Source organism: Sphaeramia orbicularis, chromosome 1 (assembly GCF_902148855.1).
Source record: "Sphaeramia orbicularis chromosome 1, fSphaOr1.1, whole genome shotgun sequence".
Taxonomy (NCBI): domain Eukaryota; kingdom Metazoa; phylum Chordata; class Actinopteri; order Kurtiformes; family Apogonidae; genus Sphaeramia; species Sphaeramia orbicularis.
Genome location: NC_043957.1, coordinates 38,992,662 through 39,010,797, shown reverse-complemented (window position 1 = coordinate 39,010,797; position 18,136 = coordinate 38,992,662). Strand labels below are relative to the sequence as shown.

General features: G+C 38.8%; 3 protein-coding genes across 14 annotated transcripts in view; 1 reads left to right on the top strand and 2 right to left on the bottom strand.

Annotated features, from left to right (window-relative positions):
- Window positions 1–325: 325 nt before the first annotated feature.
- Window positions 326–4,320, bottom strand: rnf11a (ring finger protein 11a). The gene is made up of 3 exons (XM_030137892.1): window positions 3,891–4,320; window positions 2,886–3,058; window positions 326–2,097 (listed from the first exon to the last, which is right to left on the bottom strand). Exons 1-3 carry the CDS (start codon window positions 3,987–3,989, stop codon window positions 1,926–1,928), a joined length of 444 nt encoding a protein of 147 aa, XP_029993752.1. The 5' UTR covers window positions 3,990–4,320; the 3' UTR covers window positions 326–1,925.
- Window positions 4,321–4,608: 288 nt separating this feature from the next.
- Window positions 4,609–9,706, top strand: LOC115421898 (leucine-rich repeat extensin-like protein 3). Of its 2 annotated transcripts, none has more exons than XM_030137900.1 (4): window positions 4,609–4,827; window positions 6,351–6,518; window positions 6,606–6,746; window positions 7,819–9,706. In XM_030137900.1, exons 1-4 carry the CDS (start codon window positions 4,825–4,827, stop codon window positions 7,894–7,896), a joined length of 390 nt encoding a protein of 129 aa, XP_029993760.1. In that variant the 5' UTR covers window positions 4,609–4,824; the 3' UTR covers window positions 7,897–9,706. The 2 variants fall into 2 exon arrangements, with proteins under 2 accessions (XP_029993760.1, XP_029993768.1); XM_030137908.1 differs by having other exon boundaries at window positions 4,612–4,827; window positions 7,825–9,706.
- Window positions 9,707–9,709: 3 nt separating this feature from the next.
- Window positions 9,710–18,136, bottom strand: part of nfixa (nuclear factor I/Xa) — a 116,079-nt gene continuing 107,652 nt past the window's right edge. For 10 of the 11 annotated variants that reach the window (XM_030137832.1, XM_030137803.1, XM_030137821.1 and 7 more), the window contains 2 exons: window positions 17,547–17,635; window positions 9,710–14,431 (listed from right to left, as the gene is read on the bottom strand). In XM_030137832.1, the coding sequence (XP_029993692.1) occupies window positions 14,417–14,431; window positions 17,547–17,635 (104 nt within the window). In that variant the 3' untranslated portion in view covers window positions 9,710–14,416. The remainder of the gene's footprint in view (window positions 14,432–17,546; window positions 17,636–18,136) is intronic. The other variant, XM_030137848.1, reaches the window with a different exon arrangement.

Genomic DNA, 18,136 nt, shown 5'->3' with positions numbered 1-18,136 from the left:
TTCCCTTTTCATAAGACTGCTCAGTAAATTAATGTAATTAGTTGGCCATCTACAACATTCTTCTCTTCATGAGACTTGCTTAAACCAAGGGAAAGGGCATCACTAATGATTACTTCCATCATGTATTGGGCTCTTGATTATCTTTTTCACATTTATAATATTGTCCATAAAAATATCAATCTCAGTGGAAAATGCTCATAAGAATTTTGGTTCTCCTCATCTTGACAATAAATTAAAACTAAAATTAATTGCATTCACTGGTTGTGTCTGAAAAAATGTTTCAGTTGTTTAAAAGGAGATAGACAACACATCATCACACTCATGCAAAATTTGGTATCCACTTTTATTGTGGCTTTATGATTTTCATCAAACATGTGCACTGGTTGTGCACATTATAAATTAAAACACAAAATACTTGTTAACATCAGCCAGGACACCTCTGGCTTTATCCTGGGCCTATCTCTTGATACAAATCAGTACAGTGCTGGTATCCGTCTCCCCCTAGAGGACAACTAAAACAAACAAGAATGTAATGTTAGAAATGATTGTACTTCACAGGAATTGGCTTACTTCGACCTTAAAGGCACAGCAGCCTGAGTAAATCAGAAATGTCCTCTTGTTGTCACTTTGTACTGTCCAAATCTGTAAAAGCTGAAATTTTACCCTACATTCAAGATATATATCAGTCCACTAATGTGACTTCACTTCACCTTTATAGCTTTTTGTATTCAAACATCCTCCACATTTTGCATTAAGCATCAGTTATTACATTTCTATTATAAAAAGCTAAAAGAATTTTTGACAGACCCAGAAACTTTGAAAATGCAAGAAGGCCATCAAGACAAACCAAATCTATGATCTACAAAAAGAGGTAACCAAACAAGTTCACAACTGACATCATTATGTTACAGTTGAAGCTCAACTACACCCTCTCAAAAACACACACACACACACACACACACACACACACACACACACACACACACAAAAAAACACAGAACTGTCAACAAACTCTTTAAGCTACAGCGTTCCAGATGAGGGGTATCCCAAGGTGCTTTAAGGGAGATTGCACAGCATATCTTATCTTTGTAAATATCGCTGACAGTAAACAGTAGAGGAGAAAACAGTGACTGAAGATGAAAAAAACTGAAAGCACAATGCAAAGAGGAAGATCCATATAATGGAAAGGCAAAAACAGATCCATATTTGTAAAAGCAGCTTCAAAGGAAAAAAATCTACAAATACAGACAATACATTTCTACAAACAGATAAGTCTTCAGATGAATTTCAAAAGATAAATTACACCATTTAACTCATGGTGCTGAAGCCATAAATGGTGTAAGGACCTCGTAGGTTAGCTTTATTCAGAAAAACCTACTTCTGTGTTTAGACAATTGCATTTCAGTATGGAGGCAAGCATCTTTTTGACATTCAAAGTCATGCTTCGTTCATGTTTGCCCTGCTCATTCTGATTAACAATGACCATAGACTTGTCTGTTCTGACCACTTGACCTGAACAGTTCTGCATTTTCATATTGCACATTACATCTTCAGCGGGGCGTGAATGACATCTGTGACAAACACTAACTACCATAAAGTTCATATATCAAAATACACCATCAGTTGTACAAAAGTGAAACTACTTTGTGTAATATTTTGCTACTTGAACAATGTCCAATAGTTTTTATCGAACTTCATTTGGCACATTGTCCAACTGTAAAAGGCAAAAAGTTTACTTAGCCCTAACAGACCCATAAGAGACCTAGGTATACTGTGGGGTGGGCTGCTGTTTTCAGCATTATCCTACAATACCCTCCAAACATCTGCATATTGCCACTTTACCTTGGCTACCTGCAGAAACAGCGAGGAGAGTTTTGGCTAAAAAGGTGCAGTTACATTTAGGATCAGCCACAGGGAGCTGCTGCTTAGTTGGTTTCATACGTGGACAGCAGAGCTGCGTCGACGGGTTCCATGCAGGTTGGGCAGGTGAAGGAACGCATCAGCCAGGGATCGATGCAATCCACATGGTAGATGTGAAGGCAGGGCAAGAATCGAACGGGATCACCATATTCAAAATCCATCATGCAGATTACACATCTAAAGACAGAGACATTACATTACATTTTTTTTTGCATATTTCATTAAGTTTAGCATCAAATATGACAAAAATGGACAAAAAAAAGCTTAATTTGAAATAAGCTTTACACTGGTTTTGAATTAAGTCAAAACAAGTGGTGCCTGGCACAACAAACCCTGCCCCTCACACATATTGTAGCTTATTTTGGCATCGATCCAGCTAATGTCGTCATGTCTATGTGTGTGCTGATGTCAGCATATCAGTTGCCTCTATATATGTGCCAAGTTTGAAGTAAATTGAAACACAATTGATGTTTTTATAGACATTTGAAACTTTGCCAAATATAAGTAAATGGGGGTGTTTTTTGTTTGTTTTTTAATTCATAAAAAAATGTGTACTTTGACTTACTTTTCCCAAAATATAACCACATCTATTCTAGGTCACTGGGAATCTATAAACCAAATTTGGTGTGAATTCAACAACAATTTTGCTGCTACAGACATTTGAAATTTCACCCATTATGAGAAAATGGGAGGAAAAAAAGATTTTAAAAATTCATAAAAAATTTGGACTTTTACCTACTGTTCCCAAAATGTAATCAGATCTATTCTGGGTCACTGGCATTATATAAACCCAATTTGCTATGAATTCAACCAGTTTGTTTTGCTGCTAGAGTGTTAACAAACAAACCGAACCAAAAACAATACCCCTTGCCTCCCCTTCGAGAGGCGGGGTAATATAATCTGATGGAAATCATCACAAACATTTTGCTGCAGTGATTATGACAGTGCCAATATTAAGGTCTTACTCTTTAACTTTCTTGTCAGATGGGTCAGAGCCTGGGTCAAAGATGCCTCTGGGCAGGTGCTGGATGAGACCAATGCGCTGGGCGATGCGGATCTGCTCCTCTTCAGTCAGCTGGCTGGCCAGACGACTCTCACCTGGAGTGGGATGATAGACTGGTACTGGCTCTGCACGTTCCTAAAAGTGAAGGGAGAGAAAAACCAAACAGCCTGAACCTTCTATAGAATGACTATAGCTGCCACGATACTGAAACATGAGTTGATGATTACTTGTCAAGAAAATAACTGTGATCATTAATATTAGCATCTATTCTATTTATGGCACCACTTACAAGTCTACTAATAGTTTTCCACTTATGCAAGTACATCTTAGAGACATTTAGTGGCATAGAATTTTATAACATATAAAATTAACAGTATTAAGTTAAGGTGGAGATAGATGGTCACAATCAGGCTCCTTGTATTTATTATTCGAGGAGCGGAATAAGCACATAATATGAAAGACAGGTGGAGAATACATCAGATTCTCTCTGTCAAAACTTAAGTATTGTGTTGTTTAAAAAGGGATATAAACTTGCTTGAAAACACTGCATTTTTTGTTATTTTGACTATTTTACATCTTCTATGAATAATTACATTAATTTTATTTGGAGTCTGAAGAACTGGCAGTTGTTTTAAGTTTCAGGAAAAAAAGCAAAAACACAACTTTTCGACAGACAATAAAATTAGTGGCATGTCACTTTTTTCCCGGCATTTGTAGATTGCATATTAAATGTAGGGAATTCTACTGAAAGGGTTTCCTAAAACTTCCACTTATGAACAACCTCATTATGCACTGTAATGCTAACAACAACACAATTAGTGACAAGTACACAAACACTGAAAACCTGCTTTAGACACGGAATACACTCCTGGTGCTGGTAAATGTAACTGTCTGCTGAATTTAGAAGAGCTAAACTGGTAGAGCTTACATCCGCGGAGTAAATTTAACATGAACCCCGGAAGCGCACCTGGTATGGCGGCGGAGGCTCCCCGGGCAGACTTCCTCCCTCGGAATCGTTCAGCAGAGACAGGTCATCCGCACCTTGCGAAAACAGACAGTTCCCCATTGAGGTATGACCAGCATGAGAGTGTCCACTACCTTGTGAATGAGAAACACACTTAACAGACGTCAGCTGGAAGCGTCCTTTAACAACGCTAGATTGTTTTGATAGCTAACCGTAAGTGTTAGCCGACTAAATGCTGTTAATTTTCTGTGGAACCTGACGCTAAAGCGACGTCAAGCTTTCCCTGCGACAAGACGACTGGTAGTGTGTTTTGTAGTATCTGGTAGAACAGTTAGTGACAGGTTTTCTTGCTTTAGTTAATAACACGGAGATTGTTGCGTGTTTCTTTGACTGCTGCCGTTTAGTGTTTACAAAATGTAGCGGTTATACCGGAAATTACGTCATGGGCGAGGTACGTTCATGTGCGTCTACCACAAACTTCTGGATTACTGCAAAAAATATGTAACAAAAAACAAAAAACTGTCAATTATTTATTTAATTTACTAATTTATGTATTTAATGTACTTCTAATTAAACATGTTGTAAGTGAAAATTCATAGGCCATTCAAAGCCCTAAAGCACTATAGCTTTCCATTATACGACACACTTGAATGTTACATTGATGTCTTCAGTAGTCATCTGCTACGTACTTTATGGGAATAATTTATATTAATTTTTCTAATTACATTTTTGTTGGACTATATCCTTGTTTCTAACTAGAATACCGGAAGTGGACGGTACTATTTCCATTCCACGGTCACGGATATTTGATGCACCTCTGCCGAAAAACAAACATAAAAGCATCCTGTGACTAAAGGTGGAACCTGGATGTACACCATCTTTCCTCTCAGCTATTTTTGTTCATCCTGCGAAGTCTGACACATCCGGACAACTTAACATGGTGAGAAACTCTTACTTTGTCATTTCTTGAACCACTCAGAACTGGGATTCACTCATTAATGAGCAGGAAACCAGTCTCAGGTCTTACCCCTCATGTCTCAGGCATCTCCTGAGCGTCAGTGGTGAAAAGTCAAGTACCTGTTAAAGCCAAGTAAGACAGGAAGAGCCAGTTCACAGGACCTTCTGATCATACATTCAAAGTTTAGTCATCATGAGCAACAAATACAAGTAGTGCCCTGAACTTGGATAGAAACGCCTCCAAGGTGAAATAATACATTGTTTCTGTGTGTGTGTGTGTGTGTGTGTGTGTGTGTCTCCCCCCCCCCCCCCCCACACACACACACACACACACACAAACACACAAACACATGCAACATCAAAGCTAAAATAAATAAACTGAAGATCCTCCTAAAACACTGACATTATTGACATTGGTTGAATGTCATTTTTACTGGACTCCAGGATTAAGTTGAGAATTTATATATTTTGCTTCAGTGTTTCCTTTATGTTATAATATAAATATTGTACTTTTAACTCCAGTACATTTATCTGACAGGTTTTAGTCCTGTCCAGTGAGTTTCATTCCTCAAAGTGTGATGACTGTTGATGTTTGTGGTAAACAATAGGAAGTGTTTTCATTATGTGCCAAGTTTCAAATTCTCCATCTTCTAAAATTAAATAAACCCTCCTGGATATGCTGGAAAATGCAGGTCTAAGTTGAGAGTTTGCGGTTGTCACAGGACAGACATTCTGCAAACATAAGATGATTTTACACAACATGATGCAATACTGTAAAAACACAAACACAGTATAAACTTTATATAATCAATATATTTATATGTTGTATTTTAAAGTAATAAAAAAGAGCTCATTCACTGACATTACTGGCAGTATTATTTATATATACCATTTTATCTGGATTCATTCTTTTTTTTTTACTCTTCATCTCTCTTATTTTGATCGGTGGCTGCTTTATGTTGTTTGACACATATTGCATCAGTAATGACCCAGTCATGTTCCGCAAATCAAATGTGACGTCTCAGTATTGCTTTAACCAGGATGACTCTTTAAGTCATCTGACAAAAGTCAAGTCAGCTGAACACAAAGTTAAAGTCAAGTCTTTCCTCAATATTATTCAAGTAAGTTTCAAATCCCAAAAATTAGTCTGACTTGAGTGACATCACATGTCTGAAGTCCCTTAGAGTGAACATTTAGGTGTGGTCTGGATTAATTTCTCCTAATCAAGCACATTTTTCACAAACTAAGTGCATTTCCTTTAATAATGTACATTTCCTTTAATAGTTTACATCTGCTAACAGATTTTGGCCACATGAAGTCAGTGAACGCAACACGCATACTGCATATATTATTACAAACTTCAGTGTCAGTGGGGTATTTTGATTTTACTTAACATTAAATTACTCATTAAATTAGGCTTTTTTTTTTTTACACTAATAAGCATGGATTCATTTTAGGTTTTTGACCATATCAGATCAATATTGTATATTTCCTCTACATCTACAGACTACAGTTCCTGTACCACCACCTCCTCCTCCACCCCCTGCTCCATCCCAGCCTCCAAAACAATTGATTCCGCTGTCACCTCAACTTGCTGCCATTCCTTTCTGTCATGGTGAGGACCATCCAGTGCAAGAAACAACTCCCTCTGCAGAGGCTCTACATGACACACAGGTGAGTTTGTTCTCCAGAAGCCAGTGCTATTAAAGCCCCAAAACACAAAGCACTGGTTTATCCTAAATAAAATGTCCCATTATTTAGGATGAACCAGCCCCACCTCAGCCCACAGTGCACAACGGACCCCCTCCTCCGCCACAGGAACAAGACGATCCTGATAATGAAGGGAAGAAGAAGCCGGTGCAGGAAACTGACCCAGCACCACAGACACTGAGCTCCTCACAGGTAGGTTTGGGTGAAGGTCATCTCGCAGATATTCACTGTCACTTTATATTAAATATATTAACACTGAAACATACATACAAGTGTCAAACCCAAAAGCAATATGGTTTGTGCTGTCAGGACATCCTACAAATAGTGGTTCCCACAGTCAGAGCAGAGTTTGGTAAATTAGCTGAAATGAAATCTTTAGTGAACTCATCCTTTATTAATAATTTTACTTTTCTATCTATCTATCTATCTATCTATCTATCTATCTATCTATCTATCTATCTATCTATCTATCTATCTATCTATCTATCTATCTATCTATCTATCTATCTATCTATCTATCTATCTATCTATCTATCTATCTATCTATCTATCTATCTATCTATCTATCTATCTATCTATCTATCTACCTACCTACCTACCTATCTATCTATCTATCTATCTATCTATAAATTTTATATTTCCTCTATTCTTATTTTCTGACTATATTGTTTCGGTTTTTTTATTCATATTGTTTGCACTGACTGGAGTAGAAGTATTCTATTCTATTCTATTCTATTCTATTCTATTCTATTCTATTCTATTCTATTCAGACACTGTATTTAGTTATTTGTATGTATTTTTGCAAGACGTTTGGTTGTTTTGTCTTGATATATTGTGATGTCTCTGTTGGTTTCTTAGCCAGGTCATTCTCAGAGAACAGATTTTATTTTTTTTTTTACATAATGCACCTTCTGAACTTTTAAAAAATATTTAAATAACAGTGCAATATCACATTTAAGCACACTGGTTTTGCTGCTATACTGCTGTGCAAGATATTTTACGTCTGTACACTTTTTTCATGTATATAGTGTCATTTGCTTGCATATATGTTTTAAGATGCTTTATTTTTTACAACTTTATATTTTTTTTATCTTTTATTCCATATTTTTGTGTGTCAGTGCAGGGAAATTTTTTTTAATGATGTGAAGTTTTGAATGACAATCTATCTATTCTGTTTAATCTCAAAGAGGATCTGACTGGTTATATAGAGGATACGTCTAAAACCGTGTTACTACTTCTGTTATAAACACCTCTCTGTTTCCAGCTCCAGAATTTTGGGATTGCACAGACCACGGTGCAAGAGGACAACGCCACTAATTTGGACCAGACTGAGGAAAAGTGAAGCGGTCCCTCCACTGAAACACTTTTAGATGGTGCAATCAAGAGAGCTCAGCACTTTTAAATAAAAACCAAAAGACTAAACAACAGATTTTAATAGAGTCAGCGTGGACTCACATGACCTTTTTTTTTTTTTTTTAAACTGAAACACAGTCCAGTCTTTATACTCTTGCTTAAGAAATGACAAGCTACTCCCTGTATCAGGTATGGTTAAAGAACTTCTCACCACATGAAACATATTGATCACTGCCTTAATTATTTTAAGGAAGGAACTGAACTATTTGTTGAGTTAAATCCACATGGGGATTATTTTTTTTGGCCAGGCTTATTACATGGGAATGCATAAATTAAAAAAAAAAAAAAAAAAAAGTAAAAATCAGTTCTAAACATGTCTTGCTTTGTAGAAATCTAAAAATAAAACACAAGATGCCTTTAGCAACTACTTTACATGTGGAAGAACTTATTTATTTTGAACATACGACAGGGGTTTTTAGACCCAGGTCTTTTGTTGTTTTCAGAGTTCAATGTTTTTGGAAAACATTATTATTGTGACAGTTTGATCATTGTGTTTATGTTGTTGCATTTTTCAGCTGAATTTTGTTGTCACTTGTTATAGTGTTTTAATTAAATGTTAGCTCTCTATACTACAAGCAATGTCTTACCTCCTTAAGGAAAATACTCATAGGATTTAATTACAGGGTATCTGCAGGTTTGAGGAAGCCACATTTATGACTTTTTAAGGCATCTGGTCAAATATAAGACCTTACATTCACAAAAATAACAGTACAAACAGGCGTCGGTTATTGCATTCAACCAGTCTAAACCATGTTCAGTTCAGCTCATGTTGCATTTCCATTTCTCCATGATTGTTTCTTCTACAGATGTTCAAGCTGCTATAGCTCACATCTGAACAGTTCCGCCTATGAATGCATGTTGGTGGCTCCACTCATTCCGATCTCAGTTATGCTATAATGCTAAACAATAATTTATGAATTAGAAAAATTCTTTACAAAAATTTCTTAAGAAAGTATCATTTATTGTGTCTGTGGATTTTTTAAAGACCTTTGAGTGCTAGATTTAATGATTATTTATCAATTTTAAGAATAATTAAGGCCTTAATTTAGGGCAATCAGACTTAAGACTTTAAGGATCCAGGTACTCTAAATGATTCTGGCACTAATTATGAGTTTCAAAATATATGAGCTTTAAGAATTGCCAGGGTTATGCTACAGCTATGATCATTAAATACATGCTGTAACAGGGTTTCTACAAGGTAAATGTAAGACTTTATAAGACCTTTTTAAGACTACTTAGAACACAATTTAAAGCCTATTTCACAGCCATACTGGCAAGAAACGGCAACTCCTTGAAAATTGTATTTATTTACTCCAACGCCTTGATTCCCACCGTCCCAAGTCATTTCTCACCAGACGCTGCAAAGTTGGCGATAATTGGTTCCTAATTTCAACAGGTGGAACTGAGTAGAATAATGTTACTTTATTTGCAGCTTGAACATTTCCCAGACACATTTAAACACAATACAGCAAACACGTTTATGGCAACATAACTTAAGACCTACCATATCACATTTAATTTTTTAAGGTATTAAATGCAGATTTGTAAATTCCAGACTTTTTAAGACCCTGCAGGAACCTGTGTAATTTTGTCCAGTGTTCAATGGTAGAAATCAGTGGAGTTACAAAGTAGTAATAGTACTTGCTGCAGTTTTACTTGGAACTTCTCAGCGATGTCATGAATATTTAAGTAACTCTCAGGCTTCAGGTCTGTAGAAATAAAGACATGACACAGCAAGATGGTACAGTCAAGAACATCCTTTTTATTCAATCAGGTACTGCTCTTCTCAAACTGTGTTTTTCTTCTTATGGAAAAGAAACTGTAATTAACACATGCATTTCACCTAGAGCTCTGGGGGTGTTCTCACAAAGAAGTGGTGCTGCACTGAGGGCACAGACAGAGGCGCAGAAGAGCTGGGAGTCAGGGACCTAGGGTGCTGCCTATTACACTAATAACCATACACCAGTCACCAAAGAGAACAAAATAAACAACATAACAAAGATACGGAGCAGTCCAGCATGAGGTGGTCAGAGGAGGATAATGGAGGGACTTCCCTGAATCCTCAAAATCTGAGAGATCAGGTTCACGCTGGCCTTTTATCTGTCTGGTTGGTATGTTATTATAAATGACTAATACTGCTGAACCCACCAAGAAAATAATACTTCACTTTACAAGATTGATTGGATAGGATGTGGGATATGTCCTGGAAATGCAACCTCCCCCTTTTCAGCCTCATGCAGGACGAGTCCGGTTATAAGGTGCTTGTAGCTTTCATTTACAGTCCAAGGCATCTTCAAAGAGAGCCTCATCGACAGCATACCCTGATAGCAAATATTAAAAGAAATCCAAATTAAAAAGGAAAAAAAAAAGGGGAAAAAACAAAGCAAAAAATAAATAGCAAAAACAAAAGAGCAAACTCTTAGCCTAGTTGAAGCAGCCCCTTTCACAACATCCCAAAGGAGTTCATTGAGCCCTCTTGACCCCATTGTCTTCTCTGTAGACCTCTTCGACACAAACCCCTGAACCCCTGCCTTCCCTTCCTAACCCACCCAAGGACACCCCCAAAAGCCCGTCAGCGTAATTTGTTCACTTACATTAGCTGTTGAATGGAGAAGCTGAAGAGATGGGTATGGTAATACAATGTGAAGCATACAGACAAGAATAACATGTGAGCTAACTGCATTCTGCTCAGACAAAAGTTTTTCGGCAATATTTTTTTTAACCCTCCCAACAGCTGAGAGGGTGGGAGAGAGAGAGAGAGAGAGAGAAAGAGAGAGATTGAGAAAGAGAGAGAGAAACAGAGAGTGACGGACACACAGTTACAGACTACTCCAGTGTCTAAGGGAAAACAGACAGTGGAGACAGAGGGAAAGAAAAAAGCAAGAGCTGAACGAGAACAAGTTTTTTTGCCTTTTCAAAAATTTTTTTTTCATCATTTATCAATAAAAAGTAAAGAACTAATTCACACCAGTTTCCTTTTGTACTATATATATATATATACGGCTTTGAAAAGGAAGAGAGGATATAGGGGAGGTACAATGGAGGGGATTCATTTCGAAGGCAAAGGAAAAAGTTGTCCCTGGGTGCTGAATGGTGACGACTTCTTGCCTCCTTGCGGCACTCAGGGGCAACCCGCTACCTCGAGCCATTTCGAAAAGGGCGATCTGGATTACAAAATGGAGTCTGTGAACAAAAGGCACTTTTAAGGGACAACCTTTAACTGCTGGGAAACTATACACTACAGCACAAGCACTATAAGAGTCATTTACAGAGGAGGGGGTGGAACTGGGGAGAGGCTCACCTTGCTGCCTGTTTTATTAATGGTTCAGACTCATATTTTGCCTGATTCTCAGCTCCTTTTCTGTGTCTGTTCTCCTTCCACTTACAGCTTGTATCAAGTGTGTCTCAACACAACCTGCTGAGATTAGATTCAGAAACTTTTCAAGATGACCATGGGAATAAAACGATTCCTGGATGTGAAGTGCCTCCCGTGGTTACAGGGAGGACCTTGTCGTGAATCGATGCATGATAAAAATGAATTGAAGTGGGAGGGTTATTGTTTTGTTTTTCTTGCTGGTGAGTTTCAGGCAGTGCATGGGTTAACATAAATTATCTGAACAGAGTTTCTTAGGCTTGATAGTATAGGTTTATTTTATTTTTTTCTAAAGGTTGAACCAAAATGCCTTTTGTGTCACAACCTTAAGGAATAGGAACCTCTCCCCCCACTCATACAAATAGAAGAATACAAATAGAGAGAGGAATAATGCTGTTTCCTAAATGGTTTGTTATTTTGTTCATTACCATTCATTTATAATAGTTCTGAAAGTACTTTATAATGTTAAAGCACCAGTTTTTATCTGATGATAGAGAATTTTTCTGAAGTTGTGTAGAATTTTTTTCCTTCAGCCCTCCCACATTTTTATAAACAAATGATTACACATAAAACATTAAAAAAGAGACAAAGGAAATAAAAACAAATACCCCCAAGTTACAAAGACTAGGATTTTTCATGGCCCTCTAGTTTAGAGTCCTGGAGCTTACGGACTTGAAACAAATACATTTTTTTTCTCTTTTCTCTTAGCTTTCTTAAAAATCTCTAACAGACAAACACAATGATCTACCCAATGCATTGCACGTGGCTCAATCGACACATATTTTTCAATAATAATACTTTCCATCAAAAAACAAACACTTTTTTTTCTTCAAACCTACTGTCGATTTCTGACATGTTCATCTAAGTATTAGAATGCTGCGCTGCAGATGGCAATGGCGTGTCGTTTGATTCGTACTGGTAACAGTAAGGTGATGTTACTGAAACGAGTGGGGGGAGAAAGTGAGAGTTCAGAAAATAACTAGACTGCCAACCAGCTCATGTAGCAAAAGTTAAAAAGGAGCATATATCATAAATATATATGTATAAGATCTCTCTCTCTGTCTTTACAAAAAAAAGTTTGCAGTCCTCTATAAAGATCTGTCCTAGGCCAATGGTTTCCACATGCACCAATGCTACCATTCCCTGTAGCTTTAGCTTATATGTGGGAAGAGAACCTGAAGTCAAGTTTATTACTAATTGCATGAAGGGAATACAGAGGCACTTTATATACTGTTATAGTCTTGATATAAGGTTTTAGTACATAGAGCTAATGTTAATAAAGAGGCTGAGAAAAGGGTCTCAACCCTGTTTACTATCCCTGCAAAACAGAACCAACAGCTAGGCAGTCCAGTTATTTTGTGAGGTCGGCGTTTGTTGAAGTGTGTCATGATGAAAATAATACCAATAGCAATTTCAATGTGAACATTTACATAGAAAAAATATCTCAGATTAAAAAACACAAATCTTGAGTGAATGAAAAACCATTAACAAAGGCAGTTTGGAGAACCAAATATAAAGGCTTCCCTTTATTCTTGTATGTCATGTTGACGGTAGTGTTAGTGTGTATATACCTAAATTGTGTTGCGGTTGGTTCATGCATGCGTGCGTGCGTGTCTGTCTGTGTGTGTATTCCTCTGGGCTTTTCTGTGACTGGACTAAGGGTTACAGGATGAAGCAATGCAAGGGATGCATGTGATGAGCTGTTGTTACTGTGCTGTCGTGCGTGAGAGATTTGAGAAACTGCTGTTACTGTTTCTTTGAAATATGTTTCGCTGAAAACTGAGCATGATCCTTAACGTGTTACTGCAAACTAAAGAAAAGGTGTGATGACATGCAAGAGAAGGTTTAAACAATCCAAGTGAGACAAAACCAAAACCAATCTGGCAAAAAAAGAAATCGCAAGAAAACACCTACAAACAAAAGCCAAAAATATAAAGCTGATGTTGTGTATTACGGTAAATCAAATGTCATGTCTATGAATGATAAGATGATTTTATGAGTGGTTGTGACACAGACTATCTGGACAGAATGGTCTGTATGTACTGTAATGCAAGCATGTGCATGTTTCTGTGTGTGTGTGTCAGAGATTAAACTTAACATTAACGCAGCCACATCCCTGCAGTCACCATCACTCTCCGGTCACTTCTTTATTCGCTCATCTGACCTTTGATGTGCAATACTGTTCATCCCTTATTAAAAATTAATAGTGCATAGGTGAGGGGACGAAAGAGCACGTGTAGAGTTAGTGTTATGACTGTCATGTGTTCACTCGCTCGCACTCGCCTTATGGCTCTCACTTCTCCTGCAGCAGGACACCCTTGTACTTTTGACAGGTAAACAAAGACTAGCCACTTAGTGCATATATGTCACACCATTGCATGGTGTCACCATGATTGGCCAATCAGAAATGAAAAAGGCTCAAGGCTGAGCGGGAGAAGTGGCGGGCAGAGTGTGGCGACGTATTGCACAGGCATGTAGCTGCGTTTGGGGAGCAGCACTGGGTGCCAGGTGGGCTGATGGATGAGATGGGATCTTGTCCCTGGAGAAGAAATACACATGATATGAAGGCGTGCAATTTGGGTGGCAATGCTTTTAACTTGCAGTTTTGACCTCTTGTCACTTTTTGTGTACTTGGATCTCCTAGCCAATGCATGGAGTTTCATTGTGGAGACAACAAAATGAAAAAAAAAAATTGTAAAAAAAGATACAACAAATGTATAATTGGTCATTTGTTAGGTTGCCATATTCTGTTTCCTTTAATTTCATAGTGTGTGTGTGAGACAGTTCCTCATCTTCCTCTTCCTCCTCCTTGCATTCTGAGCCTGTCCACTCAATTTCATTGAAGCCTCCTGCACAAAGGGGGATGAATGTTCCTGTTCAAATTGCCTTGAATTGGGTGTCCTCTTGGGGCGGGGTGGGTTTGTTACAGGTTTTTGTAGAAGTACTTTGAATAGTGTTGGCGAGAGAGAAAGACCTTTTAGTGTCAGCAGTCTGTTCATAATCAGCGGCGATGTGTTTATTTTTCAAATTCCAATTTTCATGACACAATTTTAGCTGTTGATTCAGAGAGGCCTTGTCAGAGGAACCAGGACTGTGGAGAAAAAAAGAACAAATATTGCAAAGATGCAATTAACTCAACATTTATGAGAAAATACAGAATAATACCTACCAACAGACAGACAGAGGAAATTGAGGTGGTAGGATGTAACAGAGGTGTGTGTAACAGAAAAGGATTTACATGTATATCCACTAGAGGGCCATCTACTCCATCTTTTCCCCTCTAAGTATTGCTTAGCTCAGCTGTCCCATGCAGTGCTGAAAAAGTTACAACCTCAACTTCACCACTTGCTGTTTTTAAGAGCTGACTCAAACATTTTCCTCATTAAAAACACTTGTGTTATTTCAGAGCAGCTACAAATAGCATTAAGGCAGCAGTTTTTATATCGACCTGAATTACTTTGCAGTGAGCAAACACAAGACAACTATGACTACTCTGTCATGCGCTACCAGTTTACATGTAAGGTGATCTCCCAAATATGTCTCTGCTCTGTGAGCCTGAGTAGTCTCAGGCTACACTGTAAAGCTATTGAGGGCGGCTACTCCAGGGATCCAGTTTCTCAGTTTGATAAGAGGGCAGAGAGGAGGCTCTGGCACAGGCCCAGCTGTTTTGGCTGCTGCTGACATTCCACAGGCCTCGGTCCAGGGAATGCAGTGGATCACCCCACCTTTAACAGCAAACTCCCTGTTGTCCCCCATTCTAGCAGACCGAGAGAAAGTTTTATCCCCCCACCCGCCTTCTTACCCATAATTCTTTGGTGTTTGTAGATAACTCCTCCTTCTGCTGGCTTTGACTTCCCTTAACCCCCTTCTCTTTTCCTCTCCCTATCTTACTCCAACTCTCCCAATGTAATCCTTGGCAGTGGAAAGTGACCCCCTCCCTCTCTAACCCCCCTTCAAGTCCAAGTTCAACTGCCTATGACATCATGTCTGGTTGCTGCGGGCAACCAGACAGCCGGGACGTGACTGTGGAGTGCAGTGAGCTTCAACTAACCCTCTCTTTTTTCCCTCCCTTTCTCTCAGTCCCTTTTACTTTTTTCATAAATGCTTCCCTATCTCTTCCTGCAAAGCCAAGGTCTCGCCACCAGAGAGCTCCTCAGACCAGCTTTTCTTGTTCCGACAGCAGCAGGAAGACTCTGTCCCTCTGTCTTGGCTAGTTGGCTAGCAGGCGGCGAGGCGGGCTGGCAGGGCCATCGTCTGAACCTCTCCATATGCCAGAGAACAGCAGGATAGGCAGAGACCTCTGTTACTCACTCTGGCTGGGACTGTTGCTGACCTACTAGGCTCAGCTAACTGGGAGCAGTTGATAGCAGCGCACAGGTTCTCAATATGCGTGCTGTAAATCCAGCAGAAATGTCCAAAGTGGATATTTTTCAATAATGTTTGATAAGCAATAACAGGGGATAATAAGCATTTTGAACAGATGTAAGCTGTTGTAAAAATCCTGTTGTTTTTTAGGAGGGAAAATGAGGGGCAAGAGTTTTGGCACGGAGCTTAAGTGTATGTGTGCGTGTGTATGCGCTCACACACATTTGGATGGTGTTTGTATGTCCCCTCGGTGCCAGGGCTACATCTGTGGGAGAGTAGTGCAGGTGGGGAGCTCAAAATACTACAGGGAGCAGCAGGAGGAGAGAGGGAGAGAAAGAGAGGGAGTGTGGGCTGCTGATGCATGGGAGAAGGGGGGTGGGGTGGTGGGGTGCAGAGCTGTGCCGAGGAGGAATGCAGATTGTTTCCATGTGTGGGGAGGACAGGAGAGCCGAGTTGGCTGCAGGCAGGTGCGGTTAGCCCCTAATGAGAAAAGTTGTGTTGGTGATGGAGGAGGCCCAAGACACTGCAGCCCAGTGGCAGAGCACAGCCAAAGCTGAAACCACAATGTAGTGCACTACTGGCCTCACACGCTGCACTAATACACACTGTGGGGCCTCGCAGAGATAAATCAACACTGCTGGAGCTGAAACTCACTGGCACTGCTTACATTCACTGTGGGGAGACTACTGTGGTACAGACACTGTAAACCAATACTGAAACTAAAGGCCTTGATACATGGGCAACACTTTGACTCAATGTAGGTGGGCAGGTTTCAAACAACTGATCTGTGTGTTTCGTATTTGCTCTCCCGGGTCTTTTAAAACAGAATTATAATGTGTAAGATGTGGAGAAGTTACACAAACAATCAAACATTGTCACTTCAGACTTTGGATGCAGGATGATTTACAAACTGGTAATAACTTATATAAAACCTTGGAAATCATATGTTCGAAGAAAACTCAAGCTCAATTTCTTTACTTTCCTGGAGCTTTATTTGTAGCATCAGATGGTCTTTATTAGCAGGCAAAGTTTGCTTCCTATTTATTTATTAAGTTACTCATTTATGTATTCATATTTTTGACAGGGACGATGCATACATTAAAGTAAACTGGTGTGCTGCAGAGTTTATAACTGTTGCTAATTTTTTAATGCTCATCTGTAGTTAGGCTTTTACATAATTATATCAAGATTATATAAAAATACACTATTTTCTGATAAAACCACAACAAAAAAAACCACATAAATAAAAACATAGGACAAAATGCATTGTACAATTAGCTAAAAACAGCTACAAATTTTTGTAAAATATTTTGTAAAATACCCTTAGCCTATCATTTAAGACGGTAATATGTTTCTGAATTGACTAAGAGCAAATGTAAAAGGAGATGAGTCTACGAAACCTTGGCACTCTGTATCTGCTGAAAAATGCGATATATAAATATAGAAAAAGCGAGTGTAACAACCGTAGTTGGAACTGTTTTATCACAATAAGGCGTGACTTTATTAAATTATTCAGGTAACATTCATGCATGATTGCATATGTCAACTCAGTGCTGTAGCAAAACATCTTTGCTGTTGATCTGCACTGGTACCATGGGCTGAATCACTGATTGTAATGTGTTGCCAATGCAGACTCACTGTCTGAGTCTTGCCTCTGTATCACGACCTTCACTCTGAATGACATGCTTGTCCCTTCAAACTCAAAGTACAGGGCTGTGCAGAGTGATGTTTTTGCTGTGGATGATGAGGAAAAGGGAGGAAAAGACATAAAAACAGGAGAGGAGGAGGAGGGAGAGGTGAATGGGTGGATGTTAATTAAATGAGGGAGGTTGGCGGGGTACCTGAGTCTGCTGGGGGATATTCAGAAAGTTGTCCCGTGTTCCGATGCCGACAAACCGGTTGGGAGCTGTGGAGCCTGGCGTGGAGTATGCTATAAACAGAGAGAGAAGTGTGTACATGCTTTTTACACACACACATACACACTGAGCTCGTAATAGAGTCTGATGCTCTCATTAATTTTACTTTACTATAAACTCACTACATGACCAAATATTTCTGTCAAATTAACTACAGTCAGGGTCAGGGATACTGATGCCCTATTAGTCACATGGATGGTTTGCTCATGTTGTGGGCAGTTTTATTGTTATTATTCATCACTTGTCCATTTAATTTGTGGTTTTAAAAGGGGATGTACAGTCTGTAATGATTAGTGCTAACATGGAGAAGCTATTTCCACTATATATGGCTGTGCTGTTATTCACAGATGCTCCTCAGCAGCCCCTGGCCTCAGTAATAAGCCACTGTAATCATAGAAAACCACTGAGGATTCACTGAAGACATAATAATAGGGTGACCGGTAGAGGAACTGTATTCATCACCAGTGGTAAATCAATGCTCCATTTACATGTAATGGGTTAAGAGGAGCATCTTG